The sequence below is a fragment of the Pristiophorus japonicus genome, chromosome 18 (assembly GCF_044704955.1).
Source record: "Pristiophorus japonicus isolate sPriJap1 chromosome 18, sPriJap1.hap1, whole genome shotgun sequence".
Classification (NCBI taxonomy): domain Eukaryota; kingdom Metazoa; phylum Chordata; class Chondrichthyes; family Pristiophoridae; genus Pristiophorus; species Pristiophorus japonicus.
Window position 1 is genome coordinate 36,546,524 of NC_091994.1, and position 24,207 is coordinate 36,570,730.

Consider the following 24,207-nt stretch of genomic DNA (forward strand, 5'->3'; position numbering starts at 1 on the left):
GCGTGGAGTGACACTTTATTTAGACGCTGTACTTAAAAAAAATGTTCAGGACCAACTAGTTCCTCATTAACTGATTCTAGTACACTGCCGTCTTGTTGACGAAAGGACAAAATTGAAGTACCTGTTTAAATGTATTTGTACTGCAAACTGATGGTAGCTGATAAATTAAAAAATTGTTGTGTTACCTGAATCAAAATATTGATGATGTTCGCGTTTCTTTATTTTTTTGTCGATGTGTTTATATTTAGAGTTTTAAATCCAGTTTGTCGATATAAAGTTAAATAGACCATTATAATTATCTAAAAATAATTATTTCGGTGCAATATTTCCCCACGTGAATATGGTTCTGGTGTAAAGTTGTACTGATGCTAAGCATTATTAACGAGCATTATCCCTTTAAATGGTTTTTGCCCTGAATACAATGCTCCACAATAGTCGGTGTAGCTTAGCAACGCCGAAGCCTCTGCCTCGTTAGCTGAAACTCTGTCCCCTGGTTCGAGATGTGCAACTGGCGATTTGGCAGCATATTAATGTACCAACTCGGGGCCCCGGGACTGGGAAACGAAAACTTCTGATCGCACAGACGCGTGAAGACTGAGAAGAGTGAAGAGAAAGTCGCCATGGGCTGTGCCTCCAGTGTAAAGACAACGCAACCGGCTTCGCCTTCGCTATCGGTGGGAGATCCCCAAACACAACCGCTCACTGGGGCCGTCCGCTTGGATCCTGCCGACCAAAACGGAACCCCGAAAGGCGACCTAAGCTTGGCACCAGACTGCGAGGAAGCTGACCTGGAGACTGGGGAACTGTTGTGTCAGTCCCGACCACACTTGGAGCAGAGAACCACCGATCCCAGTCCTAATGGCAAGTATCTGCAACAAATTAAAACAACACCGATTATTTTAGAATTCAAGTTACTCTTGTAAGGAAAAGTGCCACAGTTCCTTAAACAACTGAGCTACAATCAGCCCGAAAAGACGTTTCAGCCATCTAGTGAAACACAATATGCAATCTGTTGAGAATAACAAGCTATGAATGGTTGGACTCCAGGAGTCTAGCATAATCTATACAGGTGGTTTTCTAATTGTTGAGCATTGAATGTACCAGGAATTCCCACAAGCCCCTTCTCTTCAGGAGCCGGACCTCAGCTGGTTTTTTCCCTGCCTGGCCTAGATGGTCACTGGGGCCAACTGTGACCTCCTGCTGCTTGGGATTGACTGCCAATGCAGAGTGGGGATGGGACTCAGGATTGTCCTGTCCTGTATGGTTCAGTACCATCATCATCATCACAGGCAGTCCCTCAGAGTCGAGGATGTCTTGTTTCCACTCTCAAAGTGAGTTCTCAGGTGACCGAAGAGTCCAATGTGGGACCTGCAGTCTGTGTCACAGGTGGGGCAGACAGTGGTTGAAGGAAAGGGTGGGTGGGGAGCCTGGGTTGATGCACGCTCCTTCTGCTGCCTGCGCTTGCTTTCTGCATGCTCTCGGTGACGAGACTCGAGGTCCTCAGCACCCTCCTGGATGCTCTTCCTCCACTTTGGGCAGCCGTGGGCCAGGGACTCCCAGGTGTCAGTGGGGATGTTGCATTTTATCAAGAAGGCTTCGAGGGTGTCCTTGAAGCACCATCTCTGCCCACCTGGTCGAGCGTGGTCAATGCTTTGATGCTGGGGATGTTGGCCTGAGCGAGAACACTGACATTGGTGCATCTATCCTGCCAATGGATTTGCAGGATCTTGCAGAAGCAGCACTGATGGTACTTCTCCAGCATCTTGAGGTGTCTGCTGTAAATAGTCCACTCTGAGCCATATAGTAGGGCGGGTATCGCAACTGCCCTGTAGACCATAAGCTTGGTGCTTGATTTGAGGTCCTGGTCTTCAAACACTCTCTTCCTCAGGTGACCAAAAGCTGCACTGGCACACCGAAGGCAGCATTGGACCTTGTCATCGATGTCTGTCCTTGCTGACAGTGGGCTCCTGAGGTATGGTAAATGGTCCACATTGTCCAAGGCCACGACATGGATTTTGATAATAGGGGGGCAGTGCTATGTGCCGGGGTCAGGTTGGAGAGGACCTTTGTCTTACGGATGTTTAGTGTAAGGCCCATGCTCTCGTCTGCCTCGGTGAAAGTGTTGACTGGCTTGGAATTCAGCTTCCAAACATCATCTGCGTACTGTAGTTCGATGACAGAGGATGGGGCGTCCTTGGATCTGGCCTGGAGGCAGCGGAGGTTGAACATTTTCCCATTTGCTGTATAATTTAACTCCACTCCAGCCAGGAGCTTGCTGAGGGGAGATGATACCATACCATATGATACCATACCAAGTGGGTATCCACCCACATAACCCAGAGGAGCTGTTTCCTAATGAACTGAAGCACTGAGGTGTGAAATGTTCTGGGGCATGTGGTGGGAGTTATAAGGGTACTGGGTTAAATCATTCTAAAAACATGCAACATTTCATTGCAGTACTGAGGGAATGTTGCATTGTTCAAAGCATCGTCTTTCAGATGGAGCAGCAAACTGAGGTTCTGCATGCCTGTTCAAGTGTATGTAAAAGGTACTATTCAAAGAAGACTTGGTGTCTTAGCCAGTATTCCTCCTTCAATCAACACGACCAAAAATAGGCTCTTGGATCATTCATTCATTTGCTGTTTGTGCGACTTTGCTGTGTGCAAACTTGCTGCCCCATTTGATAACAACAGTGACTGCACTTCAAATGTTAGCTGACATTGTTAACAGTTCTCTCTCTTCAGGTACTGTCCCCATCTCCCTTAAATCTGCCGTCATCACCCCTCTCCTCAAAAAAACAACCCTCGACCCATCTGTCCTTACAAATTACCGCCCCATCTCCAACCTCCCTTTCCTCTCTAAAGTCCTTGAATGTGTTGTCGCCTCTGAAACCTGTGCCCATCTTTCCCACAATTCTGTGTTTGAATCCCTCCAATCTGATTTCTGCACCTGCCATAGTACCGAAATGGCTCATATCAAAGTCACAAATTACATCTTTTGTGACTGTGACAAAAGCAAACTATCCCTCCTCATCCTACTTGGCTTGTCTGCAGTCTTTGACACGGTTGACCACTATCCTTCTCCAACGCCTCTCCACCATCGTCCAACTGGGTGGGACTTTACTTACCTGGTTCCATTCTTATCTATCTAATCATAGCCAGAGAATCATCTGCAACCGCTTCTCTTCTGGCCCCTGCATTGTTACCTCTGGTGTCCCCCAAGGATCTATCCTTGTCCTGCTCCTATTTCTCATCTACATGTTATCCCTTGGTGACGACATCCGAAAACACCATCAATTTCCACATGTACGCTGATGACACCCAGCTCTATCTCACTACCACTTCTCTCGACCTCTCCACAGTCTCTAAATTGTCATACTCCTTGTCTGATATCCAGTTCTGGATGAGCAGAAATTTTCTCCAATTGAATATTGGGAAGACTAAAGCCATTGTTTTTGGTTCCCACTAAAAACTCTGTTCCCTAGCAACTAACTCCATCCCTCTCCCCAACGTCTGTCTGAGGCTGAACCAGACTTTTCTCGACCTTGGTGTCATATTTGACCCTGAAATGAGCTTTCAACCACATATCCGCAGCATAACTAAGACCGTCTATTTCTCTGAATGCTCGGTATCAACATTTTTTTATCTCATAATACTCCTGTGAAGCACCTTGGGACATGTTAACTATGTTAAAGGTGCTATATAAATACAAGTCGTTGTTGTAACTAATTGGTTGTACAACACATGATAAGGCACCATTTAAATGCAAAATTTTCTTTGGGAAAGAAACTGGAGTTTTGAACTTTATGAAATGGATTTTTAAAATCCAACTGTTGTTAAACTGTTGACTATCCACAAGAATATTCAGGGGTCTCAAAACTTGGGAAATTAAGAGAAAGATGATGTAAAGTGAAATATTTTCATCCAATGGGTAATCGTTTCGGAACAAGTTACCAGGGAAACAAACTGTATTGTCAAACATTTTTGGAAAAAGGACCTGAGGGATGTGTTGCAAAAGTGAGTATATAAGACAAACTGCATTTATATATTGCTTTATCATATCTCTCATAAATGTTTCAAAGTGATTGAAACACAAGATTTACTCTGAAGTGTAGAAACTCCTTTTTATGAAGGAAAAGGGGTCAGGTCAAATGAAAATGGTCAGGCTTGTTATATTATTGGTCTATTGCTTTTTCTACAACTTCTGTTCTTAACGACATAAAACTTTAAAATATAGAAACATTGCCATTGTGGAGCTATTTTGCTAGGTAATGAATAAATGTAATTTATAGTATTAGCTATTTATTGTTCAGAGACCATGTGCAATCCATTGCTCCTGAGCAGGTGTGTATTAAGGCACCACAACTATTTCTTCTGATGAACTGTTTTGTTTTTGCAGTCATAATGAATGATCAGATTTAAAAGTTTCTGTTGTGTATCTGTAAAGCATGCACCCCCATGTTCCGCCACCAGGGAGCTCATCCCCTGAAGTCCCAAGGGATCCCAGCATCCCTTGGGAGCACTGTATATAAGCCGGCCCCTAAGGCCTGTTCCTCACTCTGGAGTGTCCTATTAAAGACTGAGGTCACTGTTACTTTAACCTCCCTTTGTGCAGCCTCATCTGTGTTGGGAACACAATAACTGGCGACGAGAATATGAATCCAACGCAAAGATGCAGCAAACTGTGGGCATCCTGGAGAAGTTCTCTGAGGGTGAGGACTGGGAAGCCTATGTCAAACGGCTAGACCAGTACTTTGTAGCCAACGAGCTGGACAGAGAAGGAAGCGCTGCAAAAAGGAGAGCGGTCCTCCTCACAGTCTGCGGAGCACCGACCTACAACCTCATGAAGAATCTTCTGGCTCCAGTGAAACCCACAGATAAGTCGTATGAGGAGCTGTGTACACTGGTTCGGGAGCATCTTAACCCAAGGGAGAGCGTGCTGATGGCGAGGTATCGGTTCTACACGTGCCAGCGATCTGAAGGTCAGGAAGTGGCAAGCTACGTTGCCGAGCTAAGGCAACTTGCAGGACAATGTGAGTTTGGTGGCCACCTGGAGCAGATGCTCAGAGACTTTTTTGTACTGGGCATTGGCCACGAGACCATCCTATGAAAACTTTTGACTGTAGAGACACCGACCCTCAGTAAGGCCATTGCGATAGCACAGGCGTTTATGTCCACCAGTGATAACACCAAACAAATCTCTGCTAGCAATGATCATAAATTAACTGGAATTGTGTTTGCGAGCAGAAATATACAGGGCAGAACCCACGAATCTGCAAATGCCAGCAGGCCTCAGGTGATTCAGAGTCCCCAACAAAGGATGAATGCAAAGCAATTCACACCTATTCATGCCGCTTCAAAGGGTATGTTTGCAAGAGCTGTGGAGCAATGGGGCACCTCCAACGAGCTTGCAAACGAGCTGCAAGCTCTGCAAAACCTGCTAACCTCCACGTGGCAGAGGAAGATCGGTCCATGGTGGATCAAAGCAATTTCGAGCCTCAGAGAGGAGGCAGTTGCTGAAGTACACGAGGTGCACACATTTTCGACGAAATGTCCACTTATAATGCTAAACATAAAATTGAATGGCTTACCTGTAGCCATGGAACTGGACACTGGCGCTAGCCAATCCGTCATGAGTAAAAAGATGTTTGAGAGACTGTGGTGCAACAAGGCATTCAGACCAGCCCTGAGTCCCATCCACACAAAACTGAGAACGTACACCAAAGAGCTTATCACTGTCCTAGGCAGTGCCATGGTCAAGGTCACCTACGAGGGCACGGTGCATGAACTGCCACTCTGGATTGTCCCGGGTGATGGCCCCACACTGCTTAGAAGGAGCTAGCTGGGCAAAATCCGCTGGAACTGGGATGACATCCGAGCATTATCACATGTCGATAAGGCCTCATGTACCCAGATTCTTAACAAATTTCCTTCCCTTTTTGAGCCAGGCATTGGAAAATTTTCTGGGGCGAAGGTGCGGATCCACTTGGTCCCAGAGGCATGACCCATTCACCACAAGGTGCGAGCGGTACCTCACATGATGAGGGAGAGAGTGGAAATTGAGCTGGACAGGCTGCAATGCAAGGGCATCATCTCCCCAGTGGAATTCAGCGAGTGGGCCAGCCCAATTGTTCCAGTACTCAAAAGTGATGGCACGGTCAGGATTTGCGGCGATTATAAAGTAACTATTAATCGTTTCTCGCTACAGGACCAATACCCGCTACCTAAGGCAGACGACTTATTTGCGACGCTGGCAGGAGGCAAGACGTTCACCAAGCTCGATCTGACTTCGGCCCACATGACGCAGGAGCTGGAGGAGTCTTCGAAGGGCCTCACCTGCATCAACACGCACAAGGGACTGTTCATCTACAATAGATGCCCATTTGGAATTCGGCCGGCTGCAGCGATCTTCCAGAGAAACATGGAGAACTTACTCAAGTCGGTACCACTTTCAGGACGACATATTGGTCATGGGCCGGGACACCGCCGAACACCTACAAAACCAGGAGGAGGTCCTCCAACGACTGGATCACGTAGGACTGCGGCTGAAGAGGTCGAAATGCGTCTTCATGGCAACAGAAGTGGAGTTTTTGGGGGAGAAAGATTGCGGCGGACGGCATTCGGCTCACGGACGCCAAGACAGAGGCTATCAGGAACGTGCCCAGGCAACAGAACGTCATGGAGCTGCGGTCATTCCTGGGACTCCTCAATTATTTTGGTAACTTCCTATCGGGGTTAAGCACCCTTTTAGAGCCCCTACATGTGCTGTTGCACAAAGGTGAGAACTGGGTATGGGGAAAAAACCAAGTAATTGCTTTTGAGAAAGCCAGAAACATTTTAAGCCCCAACAAGCTGCTTGTATTGTATAACCCATGTAAAAGACTTGTGCTAGCATGTGACGCATCGTCGTACGGGGTCTGGTGTGTATTACAACAAGCTAATGTTGTGGGGAAGTTGCTACCTGTCACCTATGCTCCCAGGAGCTTGTCTAAGGCCGAGAAGAGCCTACAGCATGATTGAGAAAGAGGCATTAGCGTGTGTGTTCGGGGTAAAGAAAATGCATTAGTACCTGTTTGGCCTCAAATTTGAGCTGGAAACTGATCACAAGCTCCTCACATCCCTGTTCGCTGAAAACAAGGGGATATACTAATGCCTCAGCCCACATACAAACTTGTTGATAGTGGCGCAGCCCGCAGACTTGTTGATGGTCATGGAAGCATTTGAAAATTATAAATCACCTGTCACGGCCTGCCAGATTAGAACTTGGACCAGCCAAGATCCTCTGCTGTCCCTAGTCAAAAATTGTGTACTGCATGGGAGCTGGGCCAGCATCCCCATTGAAATGCAAGAGCCAATCAAGCCGTTCCAGCAGCGAAAGGACGAACTGTCCATTCAGGCAGACTGCCTGTTGTGGGGTAACCGCGTAGTGCTACCCAAAAAGGCCAGAGAGACATTCATCTCGGATCTCCACAGCAGGCACCCAGGTATAGTATTGATGAAAGCGATAGCCAGATCCCTCATGTGGTGGTCCGTTATTGACTCTGACTTAGAGTTCTGTGTACAGCAATGCAGCGTGTGTGCTCAGTTGAGCAACGCGCCCAGAGAGGCAGCACTAGGTTTGTGGTCCTGGCTCTCCAGACCATGGTCGAGGATCCATGTCGACTATGCAGGCCGGTTTCTCGGTAAAATATTCCTGGTGGTGGTGGATGCTTTTTCAAAATGGATTGAATGTGAAATAATGTCGGGAAGCACCACCACTGTCACCATTGAAAGCCTGAGGGCCATGTTTGCCACCCACGGCCTGCCTGACATACTAGTCAGTGACAACGGGCCATGTTTCACCAGTGCCGAATTTAAAGAATTCATGACCCGCAATGGGATCAAACATGTCACCTCAGCCCCATTTAAACCAGCCTCCAATGGGCAGGCAGAGCGGGCAGTACAAACAATCAAACAGAGCCTTAAACGAGTCACAGAAGGCTCACTCCAAACCCGCCTGTCCCGAGTACTGCTCAGCTACCGCACGAGACCCCACTCGCTCACAGGGGTGCCCCCGGCTGAGCTACTCATGAAAAGGACACTTAAAACCAGACTCTCACTGGTTCACCCCAACCTGCATGATCAGGTAGAGAGCAGGTGGCAGCAACAAAATGTAAACGATGGTCGCACCACTGTGTCACGGGAAATTGATCTGAATGACCCTGTGTATGTGCTAAACTATGGACATGATCCCAAGTGGATCGCGGGCATGGTGATAGCTAAAGAAGGGAATAGGGTGTTTGTAGTCAAACTAGACAATAGACAAATTTGCAGAAAACACCTGGATCAAACGAGGCTGCGGTTCACAGACTGCCCTGAACAACCCACAGCAGACACCTCCTTTTTCAAGCCCACAACACACACCCAAAGGATCAACGACACCACGCCGGACCAGAAAATCGAACCCATCTCTCCCAACAAGGCCAGGCTCACCGAGCAGCCCTTCAGGGCTAACAACACGCCAGCCCAGCGAGGGCACAGCCAACACACCAGAACAGACATTTGTACCGAGGCAGTCCACCAGGGAAAGAAAGGCTCCCAACCACCTCACCTTGTAAATAGTTTTCACTTTGACTTTGGGGCGGGGGAGTGATGTTGTGTATCTGTAAAACATGCACTCCCATGTTCCGCCACCAGGGAGCTCATCCCCTGAAGTCCCAAGGGATCCCAGCATCCCTTGGGAGCACTGTATATAAGCCGGCCCCTAAGGCCTGTTCCTCACTCTGGAGTGTCTTATTAAAGACTGAGGCCACTGTTACTTTAACCTCCCTGTGTGCAGCCTCGTCTGTGTTAGGAACACAATAGTTTCGATAATGTTGCGCTTTCAGTGTCCAATCTCTGTGATTGTATAGTGTGTCATTTTCCCCCTGACCGAATTACTTTGATTTACATTTTTATGTTTATATTGTTACTGTTTACTAACAAAGGTTCATTTCAAAGCTCTTTGTATACACGATGTCACAAGTCAGAGGTTAAATCTGCAACAAAGTGGAGCAATCAGGTGACGGTTAAAGGCTCGGATATAAAAGCAGCCAGAAAGAAATGAGCTGTTACTGTCAAAACTAAATATAAGTTCTGGTTGAGATCTTGTTCATGGGTAATAAGGAGATTCACCTTATTCATGACCTTTTACTAGGTAACAGAGTAATAAGTGTATTGAATGCTATAGATTAGGTCCCATTAAGGAGTTGCTATGCATACTATTTTGGACCAGACAAATTTACTACCCAGAAATGTCTAGAAGGCAAGTCGAGCACTTTTTAAAAAGTCCTTTTTCCACTTCAGTTTTATGATGGCGATCCATTACTTATTAATGTTGCAATGAATATTTATTACCCGCAGTGAAGAATACATCGGAACTGAAGCCATGATCGCAGCTGGATCCTTTCTCTTTGACAAAGGGTTTTTATCTATTCAATCCAGCTCTCAAATCCTGCAGCAGAATTGCAAGCGCAATTTTTCCATCAGAAAAGAGAGCTGGATTTAGAAGTGTAAGCACGGATTCGACTCACTGATATTGATCTCCAGGAATATGAACTCAATGAGATCCGATACAGAATCGCCGATATATGGCTCTTTGCATTTTTCCATTTAAATAAAACAAAACTGCGGAGAATGGTAGAATTTTATATTAAAATCACTGAATTTTATTTCCCTTTTTTGCCTCCTCTTTCTGGTGCAGGGGGTGAACCCCAACAATTGCCCAAGTAGCTATTTTTCATGTCTGAACCTGCACAATATGTGTTGGCAAGATATTGAGTCGTAGGAAGTTAAGTCTGCTCCTGTCCAGCCCTAATGTCCATACACACTTCCAGCAGGGCTCGCCGAATGGTGATTCGGAGAGGAAACTCCGGTACTGGACAGCCTGTCCAAACTAAAATGCATGGCAGTAAATTTAAAATGCAATTTGGAAAGTTTTGTTAATGAAGCAAGCAATGCTCTGCAGTGCCCACCTGTCAGAAATGCAATTTAGTACCATGTTTTTCTCCCAGACTGCAAATGCCCATACTAGAATTTGGGAAGGGCACAATTCACTGTCAATGTTTCAAATCAATCTAAGTATGTAATCTAGAGAAATACCTTTAACAATCAATATGTGATAATGCGTCAATTTAAGCAACCCAGTTGAGGCAGACCGCTCCAGCCAGAGAACAATGAAGATAAGAATTCAGTTGGCAGAGGCTGAGCTGCTGATCCGTTTTATTCAGTCTTGGGTTATAAAGAACTTGAATCAAGAAGTTTACTATCGGTACCTCTTAGTCTCCTCTTGTTAACAGTCATGCCAATTTTTTTAATTTTTAGATTTGAATAGTTCCATTGCTGTGGGGACAAACAGTAAGATTAATGAAAGAAATCTGGGAGAGGTTATTGATTCAGTTCCTGAGGATCAGGGCCAGACTGTCAGCAAGGTCACTGTGATTGTTCAGGACGATATAATGAACGAAGTACAGCCAAAAGCAACCAAGACCCCGGATGTTGGGTTTCACAACCTAATGCTACATTGCGAGGAGGACCTGCTGATTAGACATGGAGGTAAGAAACATGTTGTTCATTATTTTACTAAATCAGATACAGCAGCTACCACTGCTTCTAGTTTTCTGTTTCCAATTTCCCCCATCTTCGGCTGAAGATGCTGACTCTCGCTGGAGAATTACAAAAGCAAAATACTGGAATGCTGGAATCTGAAATAAAAACAGAGATTGCTGGAAATCTCAGCGGCTCAGGCAGCATCTGTGGAGAGAAAAACAACGTTAACGTTTCGGGTCGATGACCCTTCGTCAGAACTGCCTAATGTTCGGAAGGAGCACATTCTGAAGCACTGAAAGGGGGAGGGGAAGAAAGAACAAAAGGGAAGGTCTGTGATAGGGTGGAAGACAGGAGAGATTAGAGAGACAAAAGGGATGATGGGCCGAATTGAAATGGTAATGACAGAAGTTAGAAAAAGGTTAATCTGGATAGGGTGTGAATGGCGGAGTAATGTCCAGCTGCCATTAGAGACAAAGAGAAAGAAAAAAACATAAGATGGGGGAGGGGGGAGCCAAAGCCAGAGCTTATGTTGAACTCCATGGTGAGTCCAGAAGGCTGTAAAATGCCTCATCGAAAGATGAGGTGCTGTTCCTCGAGCTTGTGTTGAGCTTCATTGCAACAGTGGAGGAGGCCGAGGACGGAGATATCAGAGTGGGAGTGTTGTGGAGAATGAAAGTGACAGGTGAGCGGAAGCTGAGGGTCACACTTGCGGACTGAATGGAGGTGCTCCGCAAAATGATTACCCAATCTACGCTTGGTCTCCCCAATGTAGAGGAGACCACATTGTAAGCAACGCATACAGAATACTGAATTGAAAGGAGTACAAGTAAATCACTGTTTCACCTGGAAGGAATATTTGGGGCCCTAGATAGTGGGAAGGAAGGAGGTAAATTGCAGGTGTTGCATCTCCTGCACTTGCATGGGCAGGTGGCATTGGAAGGGGAGGGGGTGCTGGGGGTGACTGCGGAACAGACCAAGGTGTTGCAGAGGGAGCAGTCCCTTCAGAATGCTGAGAGGGGAGGGGAAGATGTGATTGGTGGTGGGATCAAGCTGGAGGTGGCAGAAATGGCAGAGGATGATCCATTGAACATGGAGGCTGGCAGGGTGAAAGGTGGGGACAAGGAGAACCCTGTCATGGTTCTGAGAGGGAGGGGAAGGGGTGAGTAGAGGTGTGGAAAATAGAACGGGCACAGTTGAGGGCCATGTTAACCACGGCAGAGAGAAACCTTGGTTGAGGAAAAAGGAAGACATGTCAGAAGCTTTAGTGTGAAAGGTGGTGTCATCAGAGCAGATGCGACAGAGAAGGAGGAACTGAGAGAATGGAATGAAGTCCTTACAGGATGCGGGGTAGGAGGAAGTGTAGTCCAGATTGCTGTGGGAGTCAGTGGACTTATAGTGGATACTGGTCAAAAGCCTTTCCTCAGAAATGAAGACAGAGAAGGCGAGAAAGGGGAGAGAAGAGGCAACAAAGCGGTCACCCAATCAAGCATGTGAAGGTGAGGGAAGGGTGGAAATTGGATGCAAAGTGAATGAAATTTTCAAGTTCAGGGCAAGAGCAGGAAACAGCACTGATAGTCATCAGTACTCGTTGGAGTATTGTTTGATACCTGGTACTCTCTCGTGCCTCATTGTTTCCTTTATGCACAGTGAGTGCTGCCAGAATATTCATGGGAGCACCATAGATAGGTCTGATCCTGTTCTCATGTGCTGTCCACATACACTTGCCAGTTGGGTGATTTGAAACTTGGCTGATTAATTTCCCCCTCTTTTGTCCAAGGCAATTGGTTTTGCATTCTTGTTTATACTTGCATGTAACTTTCTATTATCCAGATATAATGGGATCAACGTAGTGGAATTTTATGCTTCAGATGAGAATTTTGGCTGTGTTGGCCGTGCTGTTATCCAGCCTCTTCTGGCTTTTCATTGGACAGTCAGTTATTTCTTGCTTTAATTATCCTTTCATCCATCCAAATTCTTTGCCAGATAGTTTATTTTCTAGGGTGGCCGACCTTTCTTCCAGCTTGCCCGATGACCTGTATCCTCCAGTTATAATTGATAATGGCAGTGGGCTGATAAAGGCTGGATTCTCAGGAAATCATTCTCCAACGTACGTTTTTCCAAGTGTGGTTGGAAGGCCAAAGAACACAACATTGAATGTTTTTGGATCATCAGAAAGAAGCACTTATGTTGGAGACGAAGCCCAAAGAAAACGCAGCATTCTTCACTTGATTGTAAGTAAAATGGTAATATGTACTAAAGTTATGGTAACATTTTAACTGTTCAGCATTCGTTGCCCTACTCCCAAGCTGTGAAGCATGTTGCATCCTTAACCACTCTCCTTCCACCATAATTTGGCACATTCATAGTTTTACACAACCAGGATGATTTGACTAGGAGACAAAAATGTGATACAAGGGCAGTATATGTGCAGACCTGTGGTTGAAATTAGTATTAACTATTGGGGGAAGAGTAAAAGTAGCTGTATCTCAGCCATGGTGACGGGGAAATGTTGGTTGCTGGGTGAAAATAGTGAAGAAGCTTTGATTCCCCAACCCCAGTATTTCTCAACTTGATAAACCAAAAGTTCACCAAAAATGTTAAGTTCATTACATTAGAAAATTCAATCAATGCAAGTGCTGACTTCAGCTGGTGTGGGGGATTGTGGCCCTGTGGTGACTGGCAGGCACCAATTCCGATTTTTGATTAAGTTGTGTTTAATCATAGTATCCAATTCAGCATGGACTGATCACAGACTGGACAGAAATGGAAGTCCTTTGGAGGCATACGTTTGAAAACGAGCTGCGTATTGATATTCAGGAGCACCCAATTGTTATGACAGAACCGCCAAACAACCCCCAGAAGAACAGAGAAAAAACAACCGAGGTAAAGAAAACAGCAACCATTGAGAAAATCCTGGGTAAAAGCATGTTATCTCTAAACTAAATGTATTTTGGAATACATGCATACATCTTTGTATGCTGAGGGGAATGGGAACTGGAGAACAAATTCAATAGGGAAGGAAGTAAAGCTGAAATTGGAAAGCAAGAATGTAGAAAGTGAATCTGTAAGACAGAGGAAACAAGGGTTAGTAAGTAGTAATCAAGGAGGTCTTCCAGTGCTAAGTGGCATTTACTTCCATGCAAGGAGTATAGCGAATAAGGTGGATGAACTGAGAGTACAGATAGACACTTCGGAGTATGACATTATAGCCATTACAGAGACATGGTTGAAAGAGGGGCAGGTTTGGCAGCTCAATATTCCTGGTTACAGGATTGTTAGACAGGACAGAGAGGGGGTAAAAAGGAGGGGATCACGGTATTGATTAAAACAACTATTACAGCTGTGAAGAGGGATGATATGTCAAATGAGGCCATATGGGACGAACTGAAAAATAAAGAAGGGGCGATCACACTGCTGGCCGTGTATTATAGATCCCCAAACAGTGGGAGGGAGATAGAAGAGCAAATATGTAGGCAAATTTCTAAGAAGTCCAAAAGCACACAAAGGAGTGCACTAACAAATCGGGTCCAGGTAAGAAAATATAGCGACACGACAAGTAGGGCTATAGAACAAAATAATAAATAATAAGATGTCTAATAATGTTAAAAAGACAAAGCTAAAAGCATTGAATCTGAATGCACAAAGCATCTGTAATAAGGTAGATGAATTAACAGCACAAATAGATGTAAACGGATACGATATAGTTGCAATTACAGAGACATGGTTGCAGGGTGACCAGGGTTGGGAACTGAATATCCAAGGATATTTGATATTTAGGAAGGACAGGCAAAAAGGAAGAGGAGGTGGTGCGGCGTTGTTAGTAAAGGATGAAATCAGAGCAATAGTGAGAAAGGATATTAGCTCAGATAATCAAGATGTAGAATCAGTCAGGGTGGAGCTAAGGAGCACCAAGGGGCAGAAAACATTGGTGGGAATTGTCTATAGGCCTCCAAACAGTAGTGGCAGTGTAGCGGACGGCATCAAACAGGACATTAGAGATGCATGTAACAAGGGTACTACAGTATTTTGTAGGTGACTTTAATCTACATATAGACTGGCCAAACCAAATTAGTAATAATACCATGGCAGATGACTTCCTGGAATGTGTACAAGATGGTTTTTTAGACCAGTATGTTGAGGAGCCTACTGGGGAACAGGCTATCCTAGATTGGGTATTGTGTAATGAGAAGGAGTTAACAGTCTTGTTGTGCGGGATCCTTTAGGGAAGAGTGAACATAACATGATTGAATTCTTTATTAAGATGGAAAGTGAAGTAGTCCAATCCAAAACTAGGGTCCTAAATCTAAACAAAGGAAACTACGAAGGTATGAGAAATGAATTGGCTATGATAGATTGGGAAGATTCATTAAAAGGCATGATGGTGGATAGGCAATGGCTAACATTTAAGGAACAAATGCATGAATTGCAACAGTTATACATTCCTTTCTGGTGTAAAAACACAAAAGGAATAGTGGCCCAAGCATGGCTAACAAAATAAATTAAGGATAGTACTAGATTCAAAGAGGAGTGATACGTTGCCAGAAAAAAGTAGCAAGCCTGAGGATTGGGAGCAGTTCAGAATTCTGCAAAAAAGGACCAAGAGATTGATTTAAGAGGGGAAAAATAGAGATGAGAGTAAACTTAATAGATAAGGGAGAACCAGTGGATGTAGTGTATTTGGATTTTCAGAAGGCCTTTTTAAAGTCCCACATAAGAGGTTAGTGTGCAAAATTAAAGCACATAGGATTGGGGGTAATGTACTGGCATGGATTGAAAGTTGGTTAACTGACAGGAAACAGAAAGTAGGAATGAACAGGTCTTTTTCAGGGTGGCGGGCAGTGACTAGTGGGGTACCACAGGGATCAGTGCTTGGGCCCCAGCTATTCACAATATCTATAAATGATTTGGATGAGGGAACCAAATGTAATATTTCCAAGTTTGCTGATGACACTAAACTAGGTGGGATTGAGAGTTGTGAGGAGGATGCAAAGATGCTGCAAGGTGGTTTAGATAGGTTGAGTGAGTGGGCAAACATCTGGCAGATGCAGTATAACGTGGATAAATGTGAAGTTGTCCACTTTGGTAGGAAAAATATAAGGACAAAGTATTATTTAAATGGTGATGGCTTGGGAAGTATCGATGTACAGAGGGGCCTGGGTGTCCTTGTACACCAGTCATTGAAAGCAAACATGCAGGTGCAGCAAGCAGTTAGGAAGGCAAATGGTATGTTGGCCTTCATTGCAAGAGGATTTGAGTACAGAAGCAAGGATGTCTTACTAGTTATACAGGGCCTTGGTGAGACCGCACCTGGAGTAGTGTGTGGCGTTTTGGTCTCCTTACCTAAGAAAGGATATACTTACCATAGAGAGAATGCAGCGAAGGTTCACCAGACTGATTCCTGGGATGGCAGGACTGTCGTTTGAGGAGAGATTGGGTTGAATAGGCCTGTATTCACTAGAGTTTGGAAAAATGAGAGGGTATCTCATTGAAACGTATAAAATTCTGACTAGGTTGGATAGACTGGATGCGGGGAGGATGTTTCCCCTGGTTGGGAAGTCTAGAACAAGGGGTTACAGTCTCAGGATACGGGGTAGGAAATTTAGGACCAAGATGAGGAGAAATGTTTTCACTCAGTGTGGTGAACCTGTGGAATTCAGGTCAAGTCACTGAATATATTTAAGAAGGAGATCGATTTCTAGACATAAAAGACATCAAAAGATATGGGAAAAAAGCAGGACTATGGTGTTGAGATAGAGGATCAGCCATGATCATATTGAATGGCGGTGCAGACTTGAAGGGCCAAATGGCCTACTACTGCTCCTATTTTTTATGTTTCCAAAAACCTTAGGGCAGTAATAGTAGGGGATTTCAACTATCCCAATATTGATTGGGACAAATATGGTGTGAATGGTATAGAAGGTGTGAAATTCCTAAAATGCATTCAAGAGAACTTTTTTAGTCAGTATGTAACAAGCCCAACATGGGAAGGGACGGTTCTGAATTTAGTTTTGGGAAATGAAGCTGGGCAGGTGGAAGGGGTATCAGTGGGAGAGCACTTGGCTGTCAGTGACCATAATTCAATCAAATTCAAGGTAGTTATGGATAAGGACAAGGATAGACCAGGAATAAAATTCTCAAATTGAGGAAAAGCTAACTTTGCTAAGTTGAGAAGTGATTTGGCTACAGTAAGCTGGAAACAACTACTTGAAGGTAAATCAGTGTACGAACAGTGGGTGGCATTCAAGGAGGAGATCCAGAGAGCTCAGGCCAAGAAAAAGGGTGGGAATAACAATTCGAGAGCCCCCTGAAGTAATCTAGGGACTTACAGGGGAGGATAAAGAAAAAAAGGGAAGCTTATGTCATATACCGATGACTAAATACTGTAGAATCTCTGGAGGAATATAGGAAGTTCAGAGATAAAATTAAAAAGGATATTAGGAATGCTAAGAGAGAGCACGAAAAATTCTTGGCAAGTAAAATCAAGGAAAACCCAAAGATGTTCTATAAATATATTAATATTCAGAATAACTAAAGGGTAGGGCCTATTAGAGACCACAAGGGTAATGTGTGTGTGGAGGCAGATATTGGCATGGTTCTTAATGAATACTTTGCATCTGTTTTCACAAAGGGACAATGCAGATACTGCTATCGATGAAGAGTGTGAAATTCTGGATGAAATAAACAGTGAGAGAGAAGGTATTAAAGGGTTTAGCGGCTTTGAAAGTGGATAAGTCCCCAGGCCTGGGTGAAATGCATCCCAGGCTGTTGAGCGAAGCAAAAAAGGAAATAGCAGAGGCCTTGATCATCATTTTCCAGTCCTCTTTCGATTCAGGCATGGTGCCGGAGGACTGCCCTTGTTTAAGAAGGGAGAAAGGGTTAGGCCGAGTAATTACAGGCCTGTCAACCTAACTTCGATGGTGGGACAATTATTGGAAAAATTCCTGAAGGACAGGATAAATCTACATTTAGAAAGGCAAGGATTAATCAGGGACAGTCAGCACAGGTTTGTTAAGGGACGATCGTGTTTGACTAACCTGATTAAATTTTGAGAGGAGGTAACCAGGAGGGTCGATGAGGGTAGTGCGTACGGTGTAGTGTATATGGACTTTAGCAAAGCTTTTGACAGACTGGTCACGAACGTAAAAGTCCATGGGATCCAAGGCAAAGTGTCAAATTGGATCCAAAATTGGCTTAGAGGTAGAAAGCAAAGAGTAATAGTTGAGGGATGTTTTTGTGGCTGGAAGGATGTTTCCAGTGGGGTTCTGCAGGGCTCAGTACTGGGTCCCTTGCTTTTTGTGGTATACATCAATGAGCTAGATTTGAATATAGGGAGTATGATTAAGAAGTTTACAGATGACACTAAAATTGGCTGTGTGGTTGATAATGAAGAGGAAAGTCATGGACTGCAGGAGGATATCAATCTACTGGTCAGGTGGGAAGAGCAATCGCAAATAGAATTTAATTCGGAGAAGTGTGAGGTAATGCACTTGGGGAGGACTAAACGGTAGGCCACTTAGAAGTGCAGATGAACAAAGGGACCTTGGAGTGCTTGTCCACAGATCCCTGAAAGTAGTAGGCCAGGTGGATAAGGTGGTTAAGAAGGTATACAGAATGCTTGCCTTTATTGGCCGAGGCATAGAAAACAAGAGCAGGGAGGTTATGCTTAAATTGTGTAATACCACTGGTTAGGCCACAGCTGGAATACTGCGTGCAGTTCTGGTCACTATTATAGGAAGGACATGATTGCACTGGAGCGGGATTTACGAGGATACTGCCTGGAATGGAGAATCTTAGCTATAAGAACAGATTGGATAGACTAGGTTTGTTCTCCTTGGGACAGAGGAGACCTCCATTGAGGTGTACATTTTGAGGGGCCTGAATATAGTGGATAGCCAGGGCCTATTTCCCTTGATGGAAGAGTCAATTACGAGGGGGCATAGGTTTAAGGTGGTTGGTGGAAGGTATCGAGGGTATTTGAGGGGAAGCTTCTTCACACAGAGGGTTGTGGGGGGTCTGGAACTCGTTGCCTGGATAGGTGGTAGAGACAGAAACCCTCACCACATTTAAAAGGTGGGCACTTGAAGTGTGTAACCTGCAGGATTATGGACCTAGAGCTGGTAAACAGGATTAGACTGGATAACCTCTTGTTGGCTGGCGCAGATACGATGGCAAGTACTTCAGGGAATCTAATACGGCCAGTGATCTCCTGGACTAGTTTCGATCGCCTGGATGGGTCGAGAGGAATTTTCTCAGATTTTTCCAATTGGCCTGGGTTTTTGTTTTTTTGCCTCTCCCAGAAAAATCACATGGCTCCGGGTGGGATGGAATGTAAAATGTTGCGATACATGGGGTATTGCAGTTGTGTGGGGTGGACTGGATGTTCTTTATCTGCCATTGTTCATAGCTTCATATGTAACCTTCAGGGCTGCTGGCCGAGGCCATGTAGCTCTTTGTTGGCCGGCGCGGACACGATGGGCCGAAATGGCCTCCTTCTGCACTGTAAATTTCTATGTTTCTATACTTCAAGCTTTCCGTTCACCTCTGGGACCCATGAGAAGATCCCCCTGAAACCACAGCCAAGATTGTGAATTCGTCGTGTGGGCAAGGCAGCCAATGAACCCAAATTCTATCACTTCCAGATACAGTGTTTCATCACCTGATAATCTTCCACACTAAAAGTGAAAACTTTAATCTGAAGTTAGAAACACTGCTGTCATTTTGAGTCCTTTCCATCCAAATTTTGTAACTTATGTCCTGTTGCATTTGTTTCGTCTAATATAGATTCTTTTTGAAGCATTCCAAGTTCCTTCTCTATTTCTGGGGATCCAGGCAGTGTTGGCACTACACTCCACTGGCAAAGTTACAGGAACTGTCATTGATTCAGGTAGCATCTTCTTCTCACTAAGTGATTCAGAACCATTTATAAACGTTCTATACATTCAGGGGCTGGTGGCCTAGATATGTCAAGCAATAGTATCAGTCAGTCTATAATCCTTTGGAGACATGGGTTTCAACTGATCACAAAGGAGGGTAATTGAAAAGATCACATCTCACCAGTGCATTTAACTCTATTGTTAGTGATTTGCTTCTAGATTTCAGAATTCATATCGTTAGCCCCATCATAAACCATCTACTAAAAGCAAAAGTGTTTTACATTTTTGAGGGAATTTTGTTAAAACAATGCATCAGTTACCACCTGTAGTTCCTGCACCAAATGAAACAATATTTTACAAAATAAATTGATTTATTTCATCTTACTGGCTGCAGGATCGGCTGTGACACACGTGGTTCCCATTTTTGAAGGTGGTGCTTTGGAGAACATCACCCAGCGTGTGTACCTGGGGGGACAGGACCTGACAGAGCACTTGATGAGATCCCTGGCTGAAAACAACAGCTGGTCCTTCATGTCCAACGGTAATGTTCATAACATACCACCATGTAACCCGAACAATCTATCCACTTAGGGCACTCAGTGGTAAGATTTATTTCTCTGGACGTAAAAACTAGAGACACTGCCTCCCTCATTCTTTACACTCTCCTCTGAGTCAGAAGGTTGTGGGTTCAAGTCCCATTCCAGGGACTTGAGCACATAATCTAGACTGACACATCCAGTGTAGTGCTGAGGGAGTGCTGCACTGTCGGAAATGCCAACTTTCGGTTGAGACGTTAAACCGAAGCACTGTCTGCTCTCTCAGGTGGACGTAAAAGATCCCATGGCACTATTTTGAAGAACAGCAGGGGAGTTTTCCTGGTGTCCTGGCCAATATTTATCCTTCAATCAACATAACAAAAACAGATTATCTGGTCATTAACATTGCTGTTTGTGGGAGTTTGCTGTGCACAAATTGACTGCCGCGTTTCCCACATTACAACAGTGACTACACTCCAAAAGTACTTCATTGGCTGTAAAGCGCTTTGAGACGTCTGGTGGTCGTGAAAAGCGCTAAATAAATCCAAGTCTTTCTTTTCTTCATCCTACAAGCTATAAGATGGAGTGACAGATGTGGGTAGCTGCATAGACCTGTCAAGCATGCATAGACCTGTCAAACATGCATAGATAAATTATTTACATGGAAATTAATCGAACTATGGTTAAAAAAAATAACGGTCAATCCAACTAAAATTTCCATTGTGCCTCTTCGTAACAAAGGATTCGTTTTCTATTGTGTTGACCACCACGATGTTTTATTAGAGAATTGTTTACCAGTTACTATCAAACATCACCTTCCTGCACTGGTAGATCAGTATCCCATTCCAAGTCCAATCAAACATCAAAGGTGAAAAGTCTACTATAGTGTAAAATGGGTCAATTATATAGTAGTGTTGTACAGTTATTATTCCTATAAATACTAATGGACAGGAGGAAAAATGTTAAAAATAATCAACTAAAGGAGGCGTAGGCAAACAAGTTAATTTGACGCAGGCTAGTTTGTTTAATTTTAATAGGAGTCTCTTGTATTACACAGGATTCACAGCAGAAACAAGCCATTTGGCCCAACTGGTCGGTGCTTATGCTTTTTCTCCACACAAGCCTCTCCCCACTCTACTTCATCTAACTCTATCTGCTATTAACTGATAGAGACCTCAATTGCCAACATGAAGGAGAGTATACCAGCTAAAACTCAACTTCCAATGGCTCAATGAGAAAATGCACCATCCAGCATAGTACTGAGGATTACAGACCAACAAGGTGCGATGTGCTCTTGCTTGTTCTAGTAATCAACAGGATGTTGCAATTGCCCTGCATCAAGTTTAAGAGGGGGGGTGGGGAGAAGGGAAAATACAACAGGATTCCTACTCCACAGCACTATCCAGGAAACTCTGCTGGAAGTTCATGTGAAAAACAGATTTGTGTTTTGGGAACTGATCCTAACCTTTCTCGGGTACTGGTTGAATTAAAATCAAAATGCAATTGAAAAGAGCACGGTCCCAACAATCAGACTCCTAATGTGTCTCAACGGATCTGGGAAATCTCAAAATCCACTAGTCACAGGACTGTATATGATCCACTCTTCAAATTTTAAATTGTATTTTGTGCAATTTTACAGCTGGGTTAGATATTATCAAAAATATCAAGGAGAAATTTTGCTACGTTGCCCTTAATTTTGAAGCAGAGCTCCAGAACTTCAAGAACAATCCAGAAGAAATAAAGGAAGAGTACGAGCTTCCAGACGGACAAAATATGATCATCACAAACCAGAAATTCAGCTGCCCCGAAGTCATCTTTAAGCCATTTTTATTAGGTAACTATTTAAGGCATTGACTGTAGGACAATGTTTAAGTGCAAGATTAGGCCAGGATGTCTCCTTCATGACCTTAGACTCCTGCCTGTACACTGTTCAGCTGATAAGTAGCTTGGTTGTTGTACAAGAGGTAGCTTATGTTAGTGTTTCATTTCCATCTAGCATTTTATCACTAGACAAGGCCCTTTAGCCATTATCTATCCAGCCAAAGAGTCATCAAAATGGACGTTGGGAATAGCACAGATAGTGCAGGGGAGGGAGTAGTAATATTTTTTTAATGTTTTGCTCTGCACATACTGTATGCTGTTGAACCAGCTCACTTGTATTTCAGGCAAAGACATTCAGAACCTGCCTGCATTGGCACATTCAGTGATTGAGAGATGCAGTGAAGAGACCCGCAATGACATGTATGCCAACATTGTCCTAGCTGGTGGTAACAGTATGTTTAGAAACATGGCTGAGCGATTCCAACAGGAGATAACAGACCTTGCAAAACCTGGAACAAAGGTATTTTCACCTCATTTTCTACCTTTCTCTCTAGAAGGTGCGTACTCTTGTTGGGGTATGGTTCTTTGGCTTCAAGTACCCTTCTGGAACCTCATCTACATGGTCATTCTTCCAGTATGTGCTGAGACAGTGACTGTAAGCTACTTGACCACAGCCAAGCTTGTTCCTGCCACCATCTGACATTCATACAAACACACTTTCCAGCAGGAGTCACTTATTTATTAAATTTATATTAAGCAAATTTATGGAGTTAAATTAGATGTTAATATAAAAAAGGTCACATAGCTTGAACAAACCTTTTCCTTTTTCAGATCAACCCCACCCAATGTCTTGACCTCTGCTGTAGAGCAAGCACTGACACAAATGGCCGCCTCACCAACTGAAGTTTCACATTCTCCCCATCCTTTCTCTCTTCAGAAATGCACTTAACTGTCTGATTTCTTGGCTCAATATAAATGGTACAGGTCGGATGTTGCGAGTTAGTGTTTTTGGGTAAGTTGGAACTGCTAAAACTTGCTGTGAAAATTCCATCAGATCTTGGATTCGGCACTACAGCTGGTGCAAAGTGAGCTTAACAAACCATGAGAAAAAGGCCATCCAATCTATCTAGCCAGTTCCTACCACAGACCAGGCACAATCCATTCTCTAGATAACTCTACCCAACTAATTTGGTCTTCAGAAATGTTCTGCAAGTTTCTCCTCAAACCAAGAAAGTAAATGAAGCAATAGTTTCTTGCTTCATAGGAATGAGAGCAAGCAAATAGCTGTTTGAGATCTGGCAGACATGTGTTGGACTAATTGGTCTCCTTCTGTACTATAAGTCGCTATTATTCAGTTGCCCGCCTTCATTTGGCATTTCATGATTCCAGCAGCTGAGGAACCATCTTGTTCCACACAGCATTTGACTATCTCTATTTGTACTTGCAATCCTCAATCCTATTTCTAACCAGAAAGTATCTTTAACAAAAACAAATGAAAGCTATCCAATTAATCCAGAAATAACTGCTTTTACTGGCAGTTCAATCCACATATTCTGTAATTGATTCTCTTAAATTTTCTAACCTTAACCAGTCACCTCACTGTGCATTCCGGTGGTTCCAAACTTGTAAAAGTACATTCTACAGCCACCTCACAGAAGAAAAATCTGCACATATGTAATGGATGCAACCATGTCAGCCCACTGGTCATCGAGAGGACTGATGGTATCCATTTAGCAAAAGTTTTATAGTACAGTTTGCAATTTTCTCCCTTTATGCCATAATTTAAAATTATTTTAAAATTTAATAAAAATCAACGACTCAGACACATTCGTTTCTGGCCTAACTAGATACAGAAATATTTCCTTTTATCTGAAGTAATTTTTTTTTTCTTTTTTGACAGGTGAAGGTTCTTGCACCTCCCAACAGGAACTATCTTTCATGGAAAGGAGCAGCCATTTTGTCTGGTCTTTCCAATTTCCACCAGATGTGTGTATCTCGCCAAGACTTTGAAGAGTTTGGAGCCACAGTTTTACACAGAAAGTTAGTTTAGCAACATTGAGACACAAACCCTTAAATCCAAAGAAAAACAATTATTACAATTTAACAGAGCAAAGGCAAAGCAGTAATAATCAATGTTAGCAGCAATTTGTTCATTACTCTTACTGTACTTGATCATCACAGAAACCATGGGGTGATGTTATTTGCAGCTCTGTGGCGTGCGCTTGGGCAGCAGCAGTGTGTGCTGAACAGGAATGGGTGTCTACGACTAGGCTATCAACTAGGTCTGGACTGTGCATTACTTTTAGTCTGTACCTTAAGTGCAACTTCATTAGTAAAACCTCAACAAATTCCAACTCTCAATCCCCAAAGTGCTGGTGCCTTCTAGCTACTGCTAAGTTTTCAATCTCACCA

The 24,207-nt window shown here is 43.9% G+C and overlaps 1 protein-coding gene across 1 annotated transcript; it reads left to right on the top strand.

Annotated features, from left to right (window-relative positions):
• The first annotated feature begins 620 nt into the window (after window positions 1-620).
• LOC139228658 (actin, cytoplasmic-like) lies at window positions 621-23,971 on the top strand. The gene is made up of 9 exons (XM_070859882.1): window positions 621-865; window positions 10,375-10,571; window positions 12,549-12,796; window positions 13,290-13,448; window positions 19,347-19,449; window positions 19,833-19,979; window positions 21,614-21,808; window positions 22,140-22,315; window positions 23,696-23,971. The coding sequence occupies exons 1-9, from the start codon at window positions 621-623 to the stop codon at window positions 23,843-23,845; spliced, it is 1,620 nt and encodes a 539-aa protein (XP_070715983.1). The 3' UTR covers window positions 23,846-23,971.
• Window positions 23,972-24,207: the final 236 nt, after the last annotated feature.

What these genes read in the sequence shown, in the direction of transcription:
- LOC139228658 (XM_070859882.1), top strand. Translation starts at nt 621, where the DNA reads ATGGGCTGTGCCTCCAGTGTAAAGACAACGCAACCGGCTTCGCCTTCG. An exon ending in GCAGCATTCTTCACTTGATT is followed by an intron (nt 12,797 to 13,289) that starts GTAAGTAAAATG and finishes GTTTAATCATAG; the next exon opens with TATCCAATTCAGCATGGACT. An exon ending in CTGGTCCTTCATGTCCAACG is followed by an intron (nt 19,980 to 21,613) that starts GTAATGTTCATA and finishes GCAATTTTACAG; the next exon opens with CTGGGTTAGATATTATCAAA.